The sequence below is a fragment of the Acinonyx jubatus genome, chromosome C1 (genome assembly GCF_027475565.1).
Source record: "Acinonyx jubatus isolate Ajub_Pintada_27869175 chromosome C1, VMU_Ajub_asm_v1.0, whole genome shotgun sequence".
NCBI classification, from domain to species: domain Eukaryota; kingdom Metazoa; phylum Chordata; class Mammalia; order Carnivora; family Felidae; genus Acinonyx; species Acinonyx jubatus.
In genome coordinates, this window is record NC_069381.1 from 31,947,899 (window position 1) to 31,968,264 (window position 20,366).

At 53.4% G+C, this 20,366-nt stretch overlaps 1 protein-coding gene across 3 annotated transcripts in view; it reads right to left on the bottom strand.

Annotated features, from left to right (window-relative positions):
• Positions 1 to 20,366, bottom strand: part of HIVEP3 (HIVEP zinc finger 3) — a 473,376-nt gene that overhangs the window by 44,133 nt on the left and 408,877 nt on the right. For all 3 annotated transcript variants that reach the window (XM_053212411.1, XM_053212404.1, XM_053212409.1), the window contains 2 exons: positions 13,727 to 19,340; positions 9,600 to 9,745 (listed from right to left, as the gene is read on the bottom strand). In XM_053212411.1, the coding sequence (XP_053068386.1) occupies positions 9,600 to 9,745; positions 13,727 to 18,784 (5,204 nt within the window). In that variant the 5' untranslated portion in view covers positions 18,785 to 19,340. The remainder of the gene's footprint in view (positions 1 to 9,599; positions 9,746 to 13,726; positions 19,341 to 20,366) is intronic.

The window sequence follows — 20,366 nt, forward strand, 5'->3', positions numbered from 1 at the left end:
CCCGAAGCAGGCTCTGTGACAGCACAGAGCCTGATGAGGGGCTCAAACTCATGAACTGTGAGATCATGACCTGAGCTGAAGTCTGATGCTCAACTGACTGAGCCACCCAGGCGCCCGGAGGGGATAATCTTCACAAAGGAATACCTTTCTCAGGAATCTAAGTGATTTCCTGGGAACAGAAATTTCCTGCCCTTGTTTTCTTTTCTTTCTTAACTTTTTTAAATGTTTATTTATTTTTGAGACAGAGAGACAGAGTGCGAGCAGGGGAGGGGCAGAGAAAGAGGGAGACACAGAATCTGAAGCAGGCTCCAGGCTCTGAGCTGTCAGCACAGAGCTCAATGTGGGGCTCGAACCCACAAACTGTGAGATCATGACCTGAGCTGAAGTCAGAAGTTTAACCGACTGAGCCACCCAGGTGTCCGGTCTTTATTTTTTTCTTTTTTTAAGAGTTTATTTATTTATTTTGAGAGAGAGAGAGAGAGAGAGAGACAGCAAGCAGGGGTAGGGCAGAGAGGGAGGGAGAGAGAAAGAATCCTAAGCAGTTCCCGCACTGTCAGCATAGAGCTCCATGTGGGGCTTGAACTCACGCACTGCAAGATCATGACCTGAACTGAAATTGAGAGTTGGATGTTTAACCAACTGAGCCACCAAGGTGCTCCTCTTGCCCTTGTTTTCAAAATGGCCCTTCACAAGTCTCTTGTTGGTGAAGACCCAGAGCCTGGATTGCGTCTGAAAGAACCCTCCCTAATTCCCAGCTCAAATCCTCAATTCTGCTTGCATGGCGGCCACCATCTTTCTTTCCTCCTGCTGTATAGAGAAGTGCCCCCTTCTCAACACTGCTCTGGCCCTACCCCCTGGACCTTCTCCAGGGCTCTGCTCCTGCACTCTGCCCCTCCTTTCCAGAACCATTTCTACCCCTGGCTAGAAGTCCTTCCTAGCAGCACCAGGATCCCTCAGTTTATTATCGTTATTATTATTATTGTAGAAATGTTTACTTATTTTTGAGAAAGAGACAGAGCGCGAGTGAGCAGGGGAGGGGCAGAGAGGGAGAGGGAGACACAGAATCCGAAGCAGGCTCCAGGCTCTGAGCTGTCAGCACAGAGCCCAACGTGGGGCTCAATCTCACGAACTGCAAGATCATGACCTAAGCCGAAGTTGGATGCTTAACTGACTGAGCCACCCACGCGCCCCAACTTTCAAGCTCTTTTGCAGCTTTGTCTCTACTGGCTTCTAGCTGGTGGATCCTGGGTTCAGTCCTGGATGCCCTTTACTTTTCTCTCCTTCTGTCTCCCCAGGTGACCCTCGCCAGACCTAGCCTCTAAATAGCATCCGTGCGTTGACAAATGCATATCCCCAATGTGTATTTCCAGCTCAGGCCTGTCCTCTGAATGCCAGGCTCACTGTCCGGATTGCCAAACACCTCCCTGAACCCCTGGACCTACGCTGGCATCTCAGAATTAACATGTCCACCAAGTTTTGATCTCCCCTTCCTTAAACCTCTTTTACACTCTCCTCTCCCATCCCTGTGCATCTCAGTAAATGACACCACCATCCATCCACTGTCACTCGAGCCGGAAGTGTGGCAGCCATTCCAGAGGCCAAGCTTCTCTTTCTCAACCTTCATATTCGATTCATCCGAAGTCCTACAGCTACCTTCCCCAGCTTCACGGCCATCTTCCTGGTCTCAGCCACTGGATGTCTCACAAGGACTCTGCCGTATCCTGCCCTCCATGCCTCCCTCCCAAAGTCCAGGTCATATTGCTTAGGAGAGATGAGGAGGACTTGGGGAGGAGGAGAATGAGAATAAAACCCAGTGTGGGCACATGTGATGGGGCTGGACAATTCACTCCCCTGCCCCCTGGGGCCACACTCGGGGCTGCATGTCCACACTTAGAGGGAGAAGTTTGAGAATTCAGGAGGGATCAGGGCACTGGGGCCCTCTCAGGAAGAAGACAGGGCCCCAGAAGCCTGGACTCACTTGGGCACCACAGCCATGGCAGGGCACCCAGGGCCACTTCTCCCCGGGCCCCAAGGACACAAGGGATCTGCTCAGGGCAGGCCCTGGCCTGAGAGCTGACTGCCCACAAGCCAGCCCTTTTTGGCATCCCATGTTTCATTTTGACCTTTAACACCTGCAGGGCAGGTCAGCAACTAAAGGACCTTGGATCCCAACCCCAGATGCTGGCCCCATCACCGAGACCATCTGACTTTACCTTCCCCAGACCAAGCCCGACCCCACGTGCTCAGCCTGGTTCAGCCCCGACTCTTGTCCTTGCTCCTTCCGGAGATCCAGAGCCTCAGTCCTGCTCACAGATTCTAAGAGCTTCTGAGTCCAGGGACCTGTCCCTCACCTGCAGTCTCCTGACCATGCTGGAGGGAGATTCCTTCATTTAATAAACATTCTCTAGCCTTGCCTATGTGCCAGGCACTTTTCTCAGCATCAGGGATACAACAACGACCAAAACACAATTCCTGCCCTCTCACAGAGCTTACATTCTGGTGGGGGAAATAGAAACAAACTAGTACATACACAGAAAAAAATAAAGCAGGGAAGGGAAATAAAGAAATGCCAGAAAAGGGCACAAGTGGGTAGGTAGTCTGGGAAGGCTTCGCTGAAGGGTGACTAAAAGAAGTGAGGGAGCCATGGGACTCCTGGGAAACGTGTTCTGGGCAGAGGGCACAGCAAGTGCTAAGGCCCTGAGGCAGAGGCATGTCTGACAAAGAACAAAGAGGCCACTGGCTGTAGCGCTGCCTGGCAGGCAGTGGCCAGGGAGGAGCTGAGGCCGGCACACATAGGCCACTTGAGGGCTGTGGAGGGCGCAGGACGGCAGTGACAGGGTCTGTTGACATTAAGCAGGATCACTGTAGCTGCTGGGTTGAGAATGCACTGTGGTGGGAAAGGGGGAAGCAGGAGATTATCGGACACTGTGATCATCCAGATGAGAGACGGCAGTGGCTTGACCGAGGAGACGTGAAAAAAACGGGCAGATTCTGGATACGGTTTCAGAGGTTGAGTTGACAAGATTTGCTAATGGACATGAAACCCCCTTCTCCTTGGGCCATTAGTGGGACTTTCAAAAGGACATTCAGCGAGCGTGTGGTAAAGGTACATGGTGTTTCTGCCTGTGTCATACATCACAGCTTTTACATTACCAACTTTTCGGCAGGATACGTTTTTTTTGTTCCAGGTTGGAGATTTATTTTATTTTTTGATGTTCATGTATTTACTTTTGAGAGAGAGAGAAAAGGCGAGAAGCCGGGCGGGCAGCGAGAGAGGGAGACAGAATCCCAAGCAGTGCAGAACCACTGCGAGGCTCGAACCATATTGGTACCAACTGTGAGATGATGGCCTGAGCCGAAACCGAGAGTCAGACACTTAACCGACCGAGGCGCCCCCCCCCCCCCAGTTTGCATTTTTAGAGTGGCTCACCTAATGACTGTACTGCTTACACCTGTCCAAAAAGCTCCAACTCATCACATTTAATTACTAATTTAATCCATTTGTTCCTCAAAACATATACAGGCATCACACCTATTACCAAAGACATAATTCAACCTCATCCATAATCTGGAGATCACGGAAAGATTGGGGATAGACAGCGGAGAAATTCAGAAATTCGGGATGAAAAATAACAACACACGTGTAGGTTTCAAAGTCCAAGAAGAAATGAGTTTGTAAAAAAATTATTGAGAAAGAAAATGACCTTCAAATTTTTAAAAATTAAAACTATTCTCTTTAAGTGACTATTTTATAAACACACACACACACACACTTTAAAAAAATATAAGTGCACCATAAAACAACGTGTGTTGGGTGTATTGCATGAACTCTTAGGCTTGAATAAAATAAGTTCAACTATTAGAAATGAAAATACATGAGACAGAAAAGCACATCTGTTAAAAATAGAACTCCCTCAAGTGGGGCAATATTGAATTAAGTAAAATTTTAATTTCTTTAACAATTGTACCAAGAACCCGATGAGTCACCGTGGCTCTTCAGTATCTGTGTGTGTTGTTCTAAGGATGAGTTCACTGAACACACCAGTGGAAATTACACAGATGGCTGGAGACTTACATGAAGCCCCAGGGAGAAGTCCAGCTGGACACATGAGTCTGGGAGTCATCAGCCTGCAGACGGTATATAGAGTCACCTTGGGAGTTTAGACAGAGAAAAGGGGAGTACCAGGGGCTGAGCCCTGGGAGCCCTGATGTTCAGAAATCAGAAGACGACGGGCAACCATCAAAGATGATGAGAAAGTGCCCTCTGGCAAAGGAAGAGGAGGATCAAGAAAGACGGCACCCTGGAAACCAATGGACAGAGTGTTTCAAGGAAGGGGGGAGGGACCCGTTGTGTGAAATGCTACTGACAGGGCAGGGAAGAAGTGAGAACCGACCACAGAATTCTACAGGGTGGAGGGCACTATTGATCGTTTCAGGAGCAGTTACCTGGAATGGACTGAGAGAGAATGGGAGGAAAGACACGGAGGTAAGCAAGTATAGTCAACTCCTTCTGGAGTTTTCCTTTAAAGAGAAGCAGAGAAATCTGGTGATATAGACCCTTCAGTTAAAGGCGTGTTTTTAAGGTGGGAAACTTTAAGTTTGGATATGCTGAATCAAATGGGTCAGGAGAGAACCAATGGCTGGAGTGATGTGTTGCGGTATATTGGGGTAGGTGAGAAGAGATGGGATCCAGCACCCTCCAATAGGAGCCCAGGTGGTCTTCTCTCGGCCCAGTAGCTTAGGTCCTACAGTTGGCAGGGTCTGGGGTGGGTTTTGTTCTGATAAATGCCCAAAGGGCTCAGGAGCAGCCCTGGGCAACATATAAATACCGCCCCCCACCCCACACACACATACCAATCCCTTGCTCCCTGCCCATGGCCACCTTTCCCGATATCCCACCTCAGCTGGGCCTGGCTCCCCTGGCTCTTACTGTCTGAGCTCATCATTCTCTTCAGACCTAAGCACCGACCTCCCCATTCCTCAAAGCTTGGATGACTACTTTCAGCAGCCGGGTAGTTCTTATGGATTCCAACCTCTCCTTCTTCCACACCAGCCCTTGGGGCTAAGCTCCCAGCTTTCCCTGCCACAAGTGAACTTGAGTTAGGACAATATAAGCATTACCCTCCATGAACAATATAACTTTGTATGTGTGAAAACAACACTCCCTAACAAAGGAGCCCTTCCGAAACAATGAAGGCCAAATGCATAGGTGCTGGCTGAGACAGCCAACACATTCCTGATGGGCGCTTCCAGAGGCTGTCTGGAAAATGCAGGCTTTGTTCAGGTGTGGAAGTGATGGGAAATGAAGAGAGGGCTCTGGGTGCCAGCAATAAATAGGAACTGATGCATAGGTGTACAAAGCAAGGGCCTAGGACCCAAGTCAAGAGGGGTCCTGGAATGAATTCCAGTGCCAAGGTTATTCCAGAAGTTACACAAAGGACTAGGGAGTGTGGAGGGACCTGGGACGTTAGTTAAAAGAGAGGGTTGAGTACTGCCTCTGAAGGCTGGACACGATTTGGCACAGGGCAGAGTTCAGCAACTCCAGAGGGTAATGGACGGTAGTGGCTTGTTGGACTGTGGGTCCAGGAAGATCAGGTTGAGTTTTAACTGGATTCTGTGGGTATGGCAGCCACAGAAGGCCCTGAAGCTGAAGTCTGATAGGCAGAACCATGATCAAAGGCACTCAACGGCACCAACCTGGGAGGCTGGAGAGAGGGAGGCCAGAGACATGGCACAGGGAATGAAGAGAGATGATAGCTGAGTCGTGGACCACTTTGTGTGGACACCAGAACTTGGGGACTAACTGGAAGGTGGGGGGGATCAGGAGAAAAGGTGTCCAAGATGATACTAAGGTTTTGAGTGTGAACGTCTGAGTACATCATCCAAGGTCTGGATGTAGAAGAAGATTCTGTTGGTGGCTTGGTCAGTACATGCTGAAATTGAGGGGCCCAGGAAGCATCAGAAGCAAGGGCGTATGGTTCAGGAATGAGGTTCTAGCCGTGGACCCAGATTTAGTGCCACTGGTGCAGTGACAATGTTTGAAACCAAGGAGATAAGTGATGACAAGGGAGAACACTTCAGGCCAAAAGAAATCAGTCTGACCAAGTACGTGGGTCGCCATTACTTTCAGACTGCTGACTGAGCTAGCTTCCCTCTTGGCCTGTCCCAGTCTCACCCACCTTTCCAGGCCTAGCCCCACCCTGTCCAGGAAACCTCTTCTGGCTGCTCTAGACCCAGGGATCCCTGTCTGCTGTGAGCATCTCAACACGAGCAATCCACACCTCAGCCTTGTGCTACCACCTGAACCACTCACCAAGCACCTTAAGAGCAGAACCATGGTTTATCCCCTTGGCTCTGGGTATCTTCTGGCCCAGAGCACCCACAAGGCACTGAATAAATGGCCCCACCTTGATGGATTGATTAATTGATCAATTGCTGGGTTGGAGGTCAAGAAGAAGGTAGGGAGACTAGTGAGTAGCTTGATTAATGATAAAAAGACTCATGAGTGTTGGTCCCATGGTATCTACTCTTTGTGTCTGGCTTATTGACTTACTGCTATGAATCAGATCTATGTGAATCAACAAGGATACATCTCGAAAACATTGTTGAGTAAAAACAAGTTGCAGATGTATGTTAAAGCCACCAAAGTAGTCAGTGCTGCCTACCAAGTACCTCTGGTTCCCGCATGCAGCAGGTGAGGCTGCGGGGCTTGCCCTGGCCATTGCAAGAAAATAGAAGCTTCTGGGTGGAAGCTGTAGGAGGCAGTGCATAACTGGCTATTTTTCATCTTCCTCTCTCAGTCTCTGTCGCCCTAGATGCCTTAGTGGTTCTTAGGAACAGAACCCCTTGTTGAATGTGTCCTGAAGTGAAATATAAATGTCTGCTGTGAGAAGGAGAAGGAGAAGGAGACGAAGACGAAGAAGAAAAAGAAGGGGAAAGAAGGAGGAGGGGGAGGAGGAGGAGAAGGAAGGAGAGGAGGAGGAGGCAGAGAGGGAGGAGGAGGGGAAGAAAATGAAAGAAAAAAGGAAGACAGGGATCTAAGACAAAACTGTGGACCTCAGATGGGTCTGCTTGAAGGGCATAGTCATTTTCTGAGTGGGGGACATCCCTGGCAGTTTGAGTGGTTTTGTGCTTGGTTGCATGGATGGTCGCATCCTTGACTCCATCCATGAAATGCCGGAGGTGCCCCCAGGTATATGGCAACCTAAAACACTCTCTCCAAATTTCCAAACATTCCTGGGGGGGTGATACCAGCCCCCAGAGAACCATGGATATAGAAGGGTTGCCAGAAGTGGGGCGTGGGAGGTGCAGCGAGGGCCCAGATGGGACAGCTGGGCTGCGGGAGAAGAGAATCTGACGGGTGACACTACATGACCCTGAAGCGCTCAAATTGGATGTGACAAGCTGAGGGAGTGAGGAGGACATGTCTCACAGCCTGCGGAACAGAGCGAGATCATCCTGGAGGGAGACACATGAGATGGGTACGGTAGTTGACAAAATGCTCAGTGCCATGAACCACGTCCCATGGGTGGCATAGCACAGGATCCTCCGCCGATCAACAGAGCATGTTGTTTTTTCCCTCTAACACATGAGGAAACCGAGCTGGAGATGTGAGGGCTTGTCTGAGCGGAAGAGAGGTAAGTGGGAGGGGCAGGGAGGATGGACCTGGAAAGAGAGGGAGATTCTGGAAGAGAGCAGGTGGGACTAAATGGCAACCTGGATGGGACAATGGGGGGGCACAGATGCCCAGGCGGTAGGAAGAGAAGGGGACTCGGGTGTAACCTTCCACATTTCAGCTGAAGGCAGACCATGTGGCAGAGAGACTCCAGCATGTAGCTGGAGATGTGAACTAACCGGGATCAGGGGAGGCTCCTGCCAGCTGTCCTTCCGGAGCTCAGGCTTCCCAGGGGAACAAGGGCAGCAGGGAGCTGCCTCGGGGACCCGACCTCCAGTCTGGGGGCAGCTGCTTCTCAGGGAAGAAGCAAACCTCTTTGTGCACACCAGCTATCACTCAGCGGCCCCTCAGGGCCTCACAGACAGTTCTTCTGCAAGGCGATTTTCTTGTTTCTTTTCTTTTCTTTTTTTTTTTTTTAAGAAGGCTTCATGCCTAGCGCAGAACCCAATGCAGAGCCCAACGCGGGGCTGAAACTCACAACCTTGAGATCGAGACCTGAACGGAGATTAAGAGTCGGACGCTTAACGGATTGAGCCACCCTGGCGTCCCTTGAAGCAAGAGGAAAGAAGGCAAGTCCCTGTGACCAGAAGCATCAATCCTTGGATGAAGTCCTAGGGGGCCTTTTAAGTACCCAATGATATGAGAACACAGAGACACAAGAGGGCGCTCTATTCAAATAGCAGGAGAGGAAACTGGTCTGTCCCCAGTTGGGAAGAGGGTCAGTATTTTGAAAAACCTTTGATCTAGTATTTCCCAATGGAGCCACTATTGGAATTCTGGGTGGGATGTTTCTGCCCTACAGGGTGGTATTCTTACCACTGCCATTTTTTGTCATCCCCAACCCCCTCGACGTCACCATGACAACCCAACTCCCCAAGTTTTTGTTTCCAAACACCGTCTGCTGACAGCCCCTGCTGGCCACTGCCACTGGGAACTTGGCCGCCTCTGTTTTCCCCAACCAAGAGAGGAGTCCAGCACCTCCCACTTTGACCTTGTGAGTTCGGCACCTCCAGGTGCTAGGGAATGGCGGGCCCCCAGTGATACCCCGTGTTGGCTGGTGTCCGTGAGGACTGTCCTTCTTGGAAGGTAGGTTTTCCCTCATGCCGTTGTCCCTTGGGACTGGGTACGAGGAGGGCTGCATTGATCACATTGGAGACACAGACACAGGACCCTGAGACAGACACCACAGGATCTGCTTACAAGACACCCATATCCCGGGGAGCAAACACATGGTCACATAGAACACAGCTTGCACAAAACTTCCACAAAGCAAGTCCGAAACAAGGTACCCTTCCGGAGCCCAGAGGGCCCCAGAGTGTGAGTTCTGAGATGTTTGGATCATTAGGTTTCCAAAGACAAGCACCAAAGGTAAAACACCAGGGGTGATATTCCAAACACTGACCAACCAATGAGTCCTGGACCCCGACCAGTTAGAATGGAGACGGGTGTAGACAGCTGGTGCGAGCACTGCCTTCGTTATCAGCCCTGCAAACAGCCTGCGGGCAGAGCCCGAGTCCCCTGTGGGACACCAGGCAGGCCAAGGTGGCCGCTTGGGCAGGACAGAGGTGATTTTGGGGGGAACACGCACCAAGGTAAATGGCAGTCCAGACAGGACCTGGGAGATGCACTAGCGGCCCCAATGCAGGGACTAGAAACCTGGCCAGCATCGGGAGAACGAAGGGGCTGGAGAAAGACCCAGACTGCTCCAGTCCTCAGCAGACGCCCCGTTCCCATCCCCCACCAGAGAGCCCGGCGTTCTGAAACCGAGGTGGCCTTCGAGTCCCACGAACGTGGCGCCTGCGGGCAAGCACCTGTGGGCACAGCCCCGCTGGGAGAGACGCTCACCGCCGCTCAACACAGACGGTGCCACCTCTTACTCCACAGGAAGCAGAACCAAATATTGCAAACCAAACGTGATTCTTACCCTCCTTCGAAGATTTTGATCCTCGCTGGCTCCCCTCTTTTGGAGGCAGGAGCATCTTCCTCCGGCTTCCCTCGCTTCTCTTCTGACTTCTGCACTCTAGCTAGATCTTTCTGGCCTTCCGGGGAAACCAGCGAAGGGAGGTGAACCTGGCCCACCGCAGAATGACAAAATCACTGCTGTTAAATGGTAGTCATAGAACGGTGCCTTTGATGGCACTGCACGCTTACTCTTAACTGTGTGTAGCTCACTTACTCTTCCCTCGACCCTGTGCAGACGCATTAGTAGCTGCAGTTCGCAGAAAGAAGGAAATGGATCCCCAGAGAGGTGAAGCCCCTTCTTCAAGGCCACGTGGTTAGTGTCAAAACTGGGACTCCGACCAGGTCCTTCTCCTGGGAAGACCAGGCTTTCCCACGGGAGCTGTGTTTGCCTTTCCTTTCACACTAGTCTAGGACCTTCTGGGGACAGGTCCTTATGCTGGTGTCCTCGGTCATGCCAGCACCCCAAACAGGGCCTGCCTCAGAGAGGATGGGTAAGGAATGCGGAGCAAATAAATGAAGACTCCATCATGGAGATGAACTGGTCTAGTTCTCTTTTATAGATCAGGAAGTCAAGGTCACCCTCCAAGTTAAGGACATTGCTGGGAGCAGAGTGCAGGCGTCCCGAGGGCCCTGACCATGCTCACTGATGGGCATGCACCTGGAGGGGGGGTGTGCAGGCTCTGGCTGGTAGTCTGAGGGAACCCGATCTTTTCACAGAGCTGTGGGCCCCAGTGGGGAGAGCTGGCTCATGAGAGCAACAGGTCCTCTAGACCCTCTGATGGCAGCAGCAGGTGGGCATACCCTTGAATAGGGAGCAGTGATGCTGGGCTGGGGGCTGGGGCCCACGGTGCCAGGAGTGAGATTCTCGCCCTCGTTTATGCTGCTGTCAATCAAGGTCAGGTTTACAGCCAGTGGGAGAAGCAACCATGTCTCTGCGGGCGGGGGCGATCTAAGCCCCAGGCTCTTGTGGCAGCCATGACACCTGCCGCTATAAAGGTGGGTTGGGCTGAGCAGAAAGGTAGCTGGTTGGGCATCAGGGAATCTGAGTTTTGGCTCCACATGGGCTAGTGCGTGCTGAGCCGCCTTTGGGTGGATTACTTCATCTTTCTGGGTTTAGCTCACCTCTGAGGGGATTTAGATCATCCTGAAGATCCAGGTCAGGGCCAATGCCTATGACTCAGTGACCGCCCCCCCCCCCCCCCAAACAGTCCCTTCAGAATTGGAGATGGGAAACCAAGTGAGGCTATGGACCGCGGCTTTGGCAGAAGGCAGCTGACTTCGTGTAATACCCATGGGTTTCCAGAGTTGCTGTTCTCACTCCTATCTCAGCCTGCCATCTGGGCCACCCACAGAATGAGCAAGGGGCCTCCCCCAGGCCGATGGATGACTTGTCTCTCACAACCAGCTGTGATGTCTGGGCTAAGCTGGAGGAGGCTGGTTTGGGTGGCAATGAACCACTCTATCAGGAAACACTGCTGGAACGGAGCAGGTGGGCCAGGGCTCCATGTTGGCTTTTAAAGACAATAATATGATTGTCTTTCAATCATAAAAACGATTATTGAGTGCCAATGTGCCAAGTACTGTTCTAAACACACTTTGTATATTTTAACTCACTTATCTCCACAGTCCTATGAGCTAAGTATTTTTGGTATCTCTAGTTTACAGATGAGGAAACCAAGGCACAGACAGAGTAGGTAGCTGGCCCAAGGTCACACAGCTAGTAAGCGAGGCAGTGGGATTCAAATCTGGGAAACCTGACACGGGAATCCTTATTCCTTCTGTTTGCTATATGTGGTTGTCAAAATTATCCCCAAGGAGAAAGAAGCAGGAGAAACCTGGGGAATGATTGGAATGTGGCTCCCACATGAACTTTTGTATAAGCTTGAGTTCCTCCAGGGCTTATGTACAGAAAAAAGTACCTATGACCAAACTCAAACCCAATAGGGTGACCTAGACCTTCATGAAGACAGTTTGGAAGATCTTTAAAATGCTAAGATAACCTGAAGGGCCTTTTCAGAGCTACTAACAGAGAACAGAAGCTCCAAGCACAGTACAGTAAAGAACTTCCCTGGAGCACTGTCCAAAGACAGGTTGGGTTGTACCAATAGATGGTGAGCTTCCCATCACGGGAGATATGCAAGCAGTGGCCAGAGAGAGAGAGGTGTAATTGTAGCAAGGCATCAAGCAGTGGGCCATGCAGTTAATATTAACGCACCAGATTGGCACACTTCTGGCAGGAAATCTGCCAGTGAATCTGTTGAGTTATTCCGAGAAAAAGTTTGCAGGTTTCAGCTCATTTTATGAAAGCGGCATTTTAAGCAAAAGACTGCTGAACTCCATTAAGCTAAATTAACTCTTACTTTTTCGTAAATGGCCTTTTAGTATACAGTCATTAAAGCGGGGAGGCAGCCCAGATCATTTGAAAGGGCTCTGGAGTGAGGTCTAATTTTGAATCCAGGCTCCGCCATGTCCCGTGCAGCCCTGTACAGGTTACCTAACTTCTCTGTGCGTTGGCATTCTCATCCATAAAATGGTGACGTAGTACCCTAACTTTCAAGGTGGTTGTGAAGATGAAAGTGAAGTCTAGCACACCACTTGGCCCACAGCAGGGGCACAAGAAGCTGTAAGTATGAATATAAGCATAAAAGCATTTTGGGAGTAGACGTAGCCAGCAAGATACACAGGAGAGCAAATCAGTCATGATTTGCCACTTTATGGCAAAAGTGGAAATCTCATTTAGGGACGTCCGTAGACTGACAGCACGGTCAGAGAATACATCTGGGAAACAATCCTGTGAAGCATATCCAGCTGAGCTAAGGACAAACTCAGTGCACAAATTTCACTCAATGATAAAAGAGGAGGACGCAAACACAGGAGAAGTTCCAGAACACAGTTTTGTTCATTTATCTGTAAGATGAATTTGGTTTAGTGGATTTATGCCTGATTTGAGCAAAGCATCTGGCCTGACGACACACTGATGAACATTTTCAAATTTGCAGTCACTTTTACGGCCTTCTTTCCTCAAATATTTGGAAGAAGAAAAAATCGAGTCTCTGGAGTCAGATCTAAGTGCAAATTCTGGGTTTGCCAAACATCTACCATATATGGCCTTGACTTCTCTCACCCCTGACCCTTGGGTCCCTCATCTATAGGATGAGGAGGAGATGGTCCTCCTGCCTCCTAAGTAGAAATAACCACTGACTGGATTCAAGGACCCAGCACAGCACCTGGCACACGGAGGCTACTCAATCGACAGAACAATGTCAATCGGCCGACATGGCACGGCCGGGGTCCTTAGGCTGGCCTTATCAGGGTATGGAGCTGTTTGGGTATCTGAAGCAAAGTTGGAAACATCAAATTTCCAATTTCCTGAACTTGCAGGGGTCACTCTATGGCTCCTGGAGCAGCCTCAGATCAGAGGCAACAGAGGAGTACATGTGAACCCTTAGGGAAAGGTGCTGCCACACAGCACAGCTGTGAGTGATCTTGCCCCCTACTGGTGACGGGGAGCACTGCAGCCAACACTTTCTTTTCCAGCCACCTCGTGGAAAAGAAAGAAGAAATATTTCAGGAGTTGTTTGTGCCAAATTCTAGAAACTCTGGGAGTGGGAAGATTCTGAGTGGTATCCAGAGAATGGAAATAGCAGGTGTAGAGAATAAGAAAAGCAGGAAAAGGCTGACAGGACAAGGAAGGAACGTGGGCAGTGGCATAAAGTTTTGAAATTGCTGCAGACTTTCCCATCAGCCAAGGTTTCCGATTCAGTCTTTTGGAGATTTTTTTTTTTTTTTTTTTTTTTTGTCCTGACTCAGATGGTGTCTTTGCTTTTACAATAGAAACTACTAATGGGAAAGCAGGATCACTTTAAAGCTTACTTTATCAAAATGTATCTAGTCTGACGATGAGGGACACACAAAGAAACCCAATAAATATGTTTTCTCATATGGTGGTCAGTCACAGCTGACAGAGAGGAAATCTGCCCACTCGTTCTGCTCTAGTGATGCAAATAGAACTTGAGGAGAGTGTGCCTTTAAAAGCTCAGCACAGGCTTCAGCAATACAGCAAGGAGAAGGAGAACAAGGCAGACTTACCTCTGTCATGCGGGGCTTGCGGGAGCTGGATGGCACAAGCCTTCCTGTCTCAGGATGCGGAGCTGTGGCCATGGTATATGTTTCTTTGCTCACCTTCTGCTTAGACCTCAGGAGGGACAAAGCAGCTTTAGTGGAAACCCCCGGAAGGTTGGGGTTGTACAAACTTATGCACCAACCAGCGTAAACAGAGGACCTCCTATCTGCATGCTGGATGTGATTTGGCTTAATGTAGTTTAAATAGCACCAACTGACATTAGTGGTCGTGTGGAGGCTGGGGAACTGCAGTACCTTCTTTGAGTCCGTACCTTCTTGCGACTTGGCTGGTCTGGGGGACGTTTCTGACAGAGGCAGCGAGCTGGAAGGTGCCAGTGGAGGGAGGTCAGGTTGTTCCTTGGAATCTTCTTTCTTCACACTCAGTGAGGGCAGCCCTCTTCGGTGAGGCTTAGCGGATGGCTGGGCATATTCCTTCAAAGCCTCTGAGCCTGGGGCCGTCACATGGGACAACGAGGAGTGAGGAAGGGGACTGATTTCCTTTGGGTCAGACGGATCTGAGGATAGGCTGGACAGTGTTTCTAGCTCCCTCCTGGCCTGGCCCTGGCTGCCCAAGTGGGATTTCTCCGGCCTCTTGCCGTCCTCCGTGCTGGTGAGCACCACGCTGCATGGTTTTACCAGCTCAAGTTTTTCATCTGCCTTGGAAGCCTCCTCTTCCTTCACCCTTTTTTGCTGCTGGGTTTCCATGGTAAGTTCAAGGCTGCCAGCTGGTGAAAGGACACGTTTGCTCCCCCCGGCTGTTGAAGAACTCCCCTCCGGGCTCAGGACGCTCTCTGAGGACAGGGAGGCGCCTTTTCTTTCGGGCAATGTCACAGGCACTCTCAAGTATGGAGTCGGGAAACCTCTGCTCTGCTCTTCACTCACCCCAGCCGACCCAGGCCGGACCTCGTACACATCCGTCCCACACACAGTTGTCCCTTTGCACGGGGGCTCCTCAAACTTGGGAAGAGTCACGGTTGTTGAGCTGCTCTGGGACTGGGTGACCAGGATCTGGGACAGGGTGGTGTACATGGCACTCCCGTAGGACGGCATGTTGGTCTGAATGCGGACGGGCACAACCAGGGATACCATGGTGTCTGGGCAGGCGGGCAGGGTCAGTGGGGGGGCTGATGTGGGTGCCGAGCAGCTGGCCGGGGGAGCCACAGGGGACAGCTGGACATCGCTGCTGTACTCTGTGCTGGGGGAGAGGCCGGCGGTTCCCGTCGCCAGCGGGGCCGGGCTGGTTTTGATCTGGGGCAGATGGCTCTCCACGTCGCCGGGGAGCGGAAGCGAGAACTGGGATTGCAGAGGCAGGAAAAATCCAGAAGAGAGTGCCGACGAGGCAGGGTACGGCACGGGAAGAAACGAAGGGGGCTGCCGGAAGGGGAGGCTGGCTGGGTGAGGCATGAGCTGGGGGAGGTGGAGCTGGCCCGGGTGCAGAACGGTGGGCTGGAGGGGAAGTGGCGGGGCTTGAAATAAGGAGGGAGGAAGTGGCGGCATGGAGTACGGGGCGGAGAGGAGGCTGGACATGGCCTGGGTGGAGAAGAATTCTGAAGACTGTCCTGGCTCGTGCTGCAAGAGGGGCTGGAAGGAGAAGAGGGAGACGGGTGGGGGCAGGTAGGGTTTCTCATGCAGGGGGAGCTGGGCAACGGGGTGGTGGAACGCCTGCAGAGCTTCTGTGTAGGGCGGAGTGGACCCCAGCTGGGGTCTGTCCTGCCCCTGGCTCTTGCCTCCCGGGTGCCCGCTGTGCGAGGTGGCCGCCGAGGAAATCTGGGGCAGTGAGCTTTTGGCGGAAGGCTTACTGCATGAGGGCTTTGGTTCCTCGCTCTCCTGTCGTCCCTTGGGGGCGGCCTCTGGCTCAGTTTCTGGAGGCCTGCTCAGAGAGGCCTGTCTCACCAAAAAGCATTTCCTTCTCTCTGGCGGGGCTGTGGGGGCCGCCGGGGCAGCAGGAACCGCTGGGGCCGGCGCCGAAGAGCCTGTCAGGGACAAGCTGCCGTAGTCGAATGATTTGCTGCGTGTCTCAGTCATGTGGGTGGAGTGGGAAATGTTGGGGCTCTGCTCTGAGGCTGACCTCCGCATCTCTCGGGCGTGCGGGTGGTGGCTGGGGACAGTCAGCATGTGGGTGCCCAAGGGTTTGGGGCGCGTGTCGGACAAGAGCCCGGGGGCCTCGGCTTTCCCATGGTCATCCCTCTCGAAGGAGGCGGAGCGGCTGGACCCGCTCAGAGAGACACCGCTCTCCTGGCTGGGGCTGCGAGACAGGGGCGCGGAGGACTCGAAGCTGGACTCCCCCGATGACTGGGCCATCTCTGCCAGGCGCAGCCTCTTCTTCTTAGGGGGCAGCTTCTCTGCCGGGAGCTGGGCGAGCGTCTGGCTGCGCTGGGGCCACTGGAATCCCTCTGTCTTCTCGGGCTCCTTGGGAGGTGGCTCAGGCTCCGTGTCTGGCCGGTCGGGCTCCTCCGTCACCAGGATCTCGGGGACCTGGATGTTGGGCTGGCGGACCAGCCTGGGCTGCAGGGAGTGGGTGGAGCGTCCGTGTGGGGCGGGCGGGGGCGAGGAGAACGGGGCCGGGGGCTTGTCTTCCCCTTCCAGGCCGCTGGGCTGCTCCAGGGAGTCGGACTTCTCGAAGGAGCTGGTGTGCTGGATGACGGAAATTTCTTTGGACGTTGTTCTCCTCTCCTTCCCCGACTCGAGACCAGACCCTGGCTTGGGAGTCCTCGGCGGGAAGCCCGCAGGTCCCTCCAGGGAGGGCACTGACTTACTCGGTTCTGCTGGTGACTTGGTGGACTCCGGGGGAAGGTTCCGAGCAGCATCGGATGGCCCAGGGCTGCCAAACTGACTTTTAGTCGACTCAAAGGCAGGCGGCTCTTCCTCATCCCCGAGGCTCTTTTCCTTCCTCCTCTTCCTCAGCGGAGTGAGCTCCAAGGTGGTCCCCAGCTTGTAATGCATCATCTGGGACCAGGGCTCGTGCTCAGCCTGACTCTTTTCGGCTTCTGGGGACACGTGAGCACCTGCAGAGACGGGCTTTGTGATCTGCAGCTCCGAGCAGTAGTACTTCCTGTGGGCTTCGTAATTGTCCCTTTTCTTGTACCGAGCACCGCATATGTTACATTCATAGATCACCCCTTTCGTTTTCAAGCCCTTCTTGGTCTTTTTGGTGAGGTCACTTTCCTTGGGTTCCGGCTCGTCCGCGGGTTTGGAGGCTGTGTCTTTGCTACTGGGCCCGGCCTCCTCGGAACTGTACTCCCCTCCCAAAGGTAGTTCGATGGCCGGCTGGCGCTTGAGCATCCGGGGGTGGGAGGTAAGCACTTGAGTGCTGCGGCTCAGGGCTTCGGACTCGGTGACGTGGTCGTCGAACGAGTAGCTACCTCGGAAGGTGTGATGGGGGGTACTGAGGGTGCAGGTGGCGGAAGGCATTGAGTGGCTTCTCAGCAGAGGCACAGGGGGGGTGGTGCTGGGCGGGTGCTGGAGGCTCAGCAGTGATTGTTCGGGCTTCGTCGTTTTCTCGCCGTGGGACGACAGGGGCTCCCGGTAGAGGCTGGATTTGGGGGACTCCATGCTGCTGCGCCTGGACAGCGAGCTCCTCCTCGGCTTCACGCTGTCTATCTCACTGGTGTCCACCACGGCCTCGTTGATGGTGATGAGCTTGGTGATGTGCTCTATGACCTGCGTCCGGGGCACAGACAAAGGCACCAGGCTGGGCTTGTCTTCGGTGGACAGCGGCAGGAGGGGCTGCGTGGACGTGGCCGTCAGCATGGCGGTCCGCTGCCCGATCCGCCCGCACTTGCCGAAGATGATCTCGGCATAGGACCTGGCGTTGGTGTTCGGGGGGCTGACCTGCTGCTCGGCGCTCTCAGAGCGGGAGAAATATCCAGACTCTGTGCTCCCTTTGCTGCCCGGGCTCAGAAACGCCTGCTCGTCCATCACCTTTTTCCTCTCACTCAAGCGGAGGGCCAGCTTCTGCTTTATTGTGTGGGTGTCTTCGGGTTTCTGGCTCAGGGGGTGTTCGGAGGAGGGTTCCGAGAACGGGGTGGGGTCCTCGAGCGACGGGGCTGAGCTGGACTGGGACAAGGAACAGCGGTCGTGACTGGAGCCCTGGCTCCCAGAGCTGTACAAGCCGCTGGACAGGAGGGGGTGCTTGGGCCTGGGGGAGAGCTCTGTGGGGTGGGCAGACGTGGTGCCTGTTTCCTCTTCTGAGTCTGTGCTTTCCCCCTCGGTGGGCTCCTCGAACTCCTCCCCCGGGATCCTCTCCATCTCCAGCCCCGGGGGGTACATCTCGCCGCCCACCCCGGAGGCCAGGCCGGCTTTGATGCGGTGGGCGTGGGACTTCCTGTGCTTGTACAGGTTACTCTTGGTCTTGAAGGAGAAGCCGCAGGGGCCGCAGGGGTAGGGCCTCTCGCCCGTGTGCGAGCGGATGTGTTTCTGGAGCACGCTGGGCTTGGCGCAGGGCCGGCTACAGTACTGGCATATGTACTTGCCGGGCTTCTGCGGCTTCCTCTCCTTCTTGGGCGCCTCTTCTGGGGGCTTCAAGGTGACCTGGGAGGGACGGGGCACAAAGACTTTGGGGATGCCAGGCAGGTCCTCGGGGGGGATGATGGAAGCGTGGGAAGGCAGGAGCTGGCTTGGAGGATGGAGCCCAGGGGTCACGAAGGAGCTTGAGGGTCCAGGTCTCATGGGGTCGACCAGCTGCCACGCGGACCCCTCCAGGAGATGCTCCGGTTTGCCAGGCGACATGAATGCTGGTGTCAGAGGGTGCTGCGGAAGCTTCGAGATGGGGACGGAGGTTTCAATGGAGGACCTCTTAGGGCCTGTTTTCTCCTGAGAGCCTTCCCTAAGAACCGACGAGGGGCCCGGGAAGGGCTGCGGGGCGAGGAGCTCTTGGAGGGGGCCCTCTGGGGTGGCAGTCGTGCCGCTGCCTGGGTACGGGGCACTGGACGAAACACTGGCCTGCACGGCCTCTCCTTTGGTCAGCCGCTTCCGGGGACTTCCCTCAGCCTTCTTGGTGCCCTTGACACTTTGTTCAGGATCCATGACCTCCACAGAGACTTCAGATGCTATTCAGGGAGGGTCGGGGCAGGCTGCATTTATGAATAATCCAAGTGTCCCAAGGAGGCGTCTGGCTTTGGCCACATTGGTCAAGAGCTGCCGGAAGCCAAACCCAAGATGGGCTTTGGGAGTTTTGTTTTTTGTTTATTTTATTTTTTTTGCGAGTGTCACTGGCTGCGAGCGGACTCGGAGGAGGTCATCGGGGCCCAAACTATTCACACTGGTGAGGCATGGCCCTCTACTTCGAAGACAGAAAATGCGCCAGCACTTTCTGCCTGAATGTCTGTCCTGGAAACGTCATGAAGGATGTCAACGTTGCCATCCTAGTGTTTCAGTTGGCAGTGGCAAATGGCCACCCACGAGTCCCCTGTGTGCTATGCGAACGGTTGGAGGCTGGAGACATCTGTGTGCATGGCCCGATCATCCCTGGTCCCCGCACTAGACAAGCCACGCTGGGCGCCTCGGGCAGCTCCGGCCGGCCCCTGCTCCCCTCTGGTCCCGTGTTGGAGATCAGTGGCCGCAGAGGGGAATTCACGCTCTTCTGTTTGACAAAAGCACACACACAGAAATACACACACAAGAGAAGAGACAGTTACTGCAACTTATCCACGGCCCGTGCAGCAGGAGTCTGTGAGATGTGCTGATATCCCTACAAGGTTAACCAGGGAGGTTCGACCAGAAGTCACAGCCCCTGACTCTAAGCACCCAAGCAATGGTCCGAACCTCCCTCACCCGCATTCGCGGTGGTGTTGGGTGACTTGAATGTCACCTGTGGTGTTCCGGGAACTGCAGGGCAGTTGGGGATGGGAGGCCTCTGAGGCAGGGTCAGCTTGCGAAGCCTCAGCTGCCCAAGCTGTAAAATGGGATAATATCAAGTCCTGCCTCAACTGTGCCTCAGGGCCGTGACGGAGTCCAACATGTTAGTGGATATAGATGCCACGAGACAAAGGTGGGTTTGTCCTACAGCTGGTCCTCCTGTGGTGCAGGGGGAGGTGCCGGTGTGTTATTCAGGGATGAGTTTTCCAAGGGATAGGTTTTTCTCGGGTTAGCGTTATTCTCTGTCTGGCCCTGGGCTCTGAAGGTGGCCAGGAGGGGCACCATTCACGGCTGACCTTGCTGACCCAAGCCTGGGTTTCATGCTGAAGGTAAAACCACCACCCCAGGCTGTGGAGGCTCACAGTCTAACACAGCCATGACTACTCCATCAAGAAATAGCTAGGAGGATCATTCTGGCAGGTTCCTCCAGTTTTTCCAGGCAGTCAAAGAGGAAAGGGAGATGTGGTCCGTCACAGAGTCCCTACAGGCAGAGAGGAAGAAATATCTAAGTTCTTTGCAGGAAGCAAAGTCTTGCTTGAAAACAGCTTTTTCATGTGGCACTTCAGACAGGGGCAGTGAATGGTGCACAAGGTCACCTCCGTCTTCAAACGACATCCCCCCGGCAAGCAGGGTGACTGACTTTTGCCAACAGAAGGTCACAACGCAGCCAGGGCTATTCTTTGAGCAAGTCAAAGGCCTCCTGTAACTCAGGCAGAGGAGGCATCCTCACAGGGCAGGCTGAGTGTGGGGA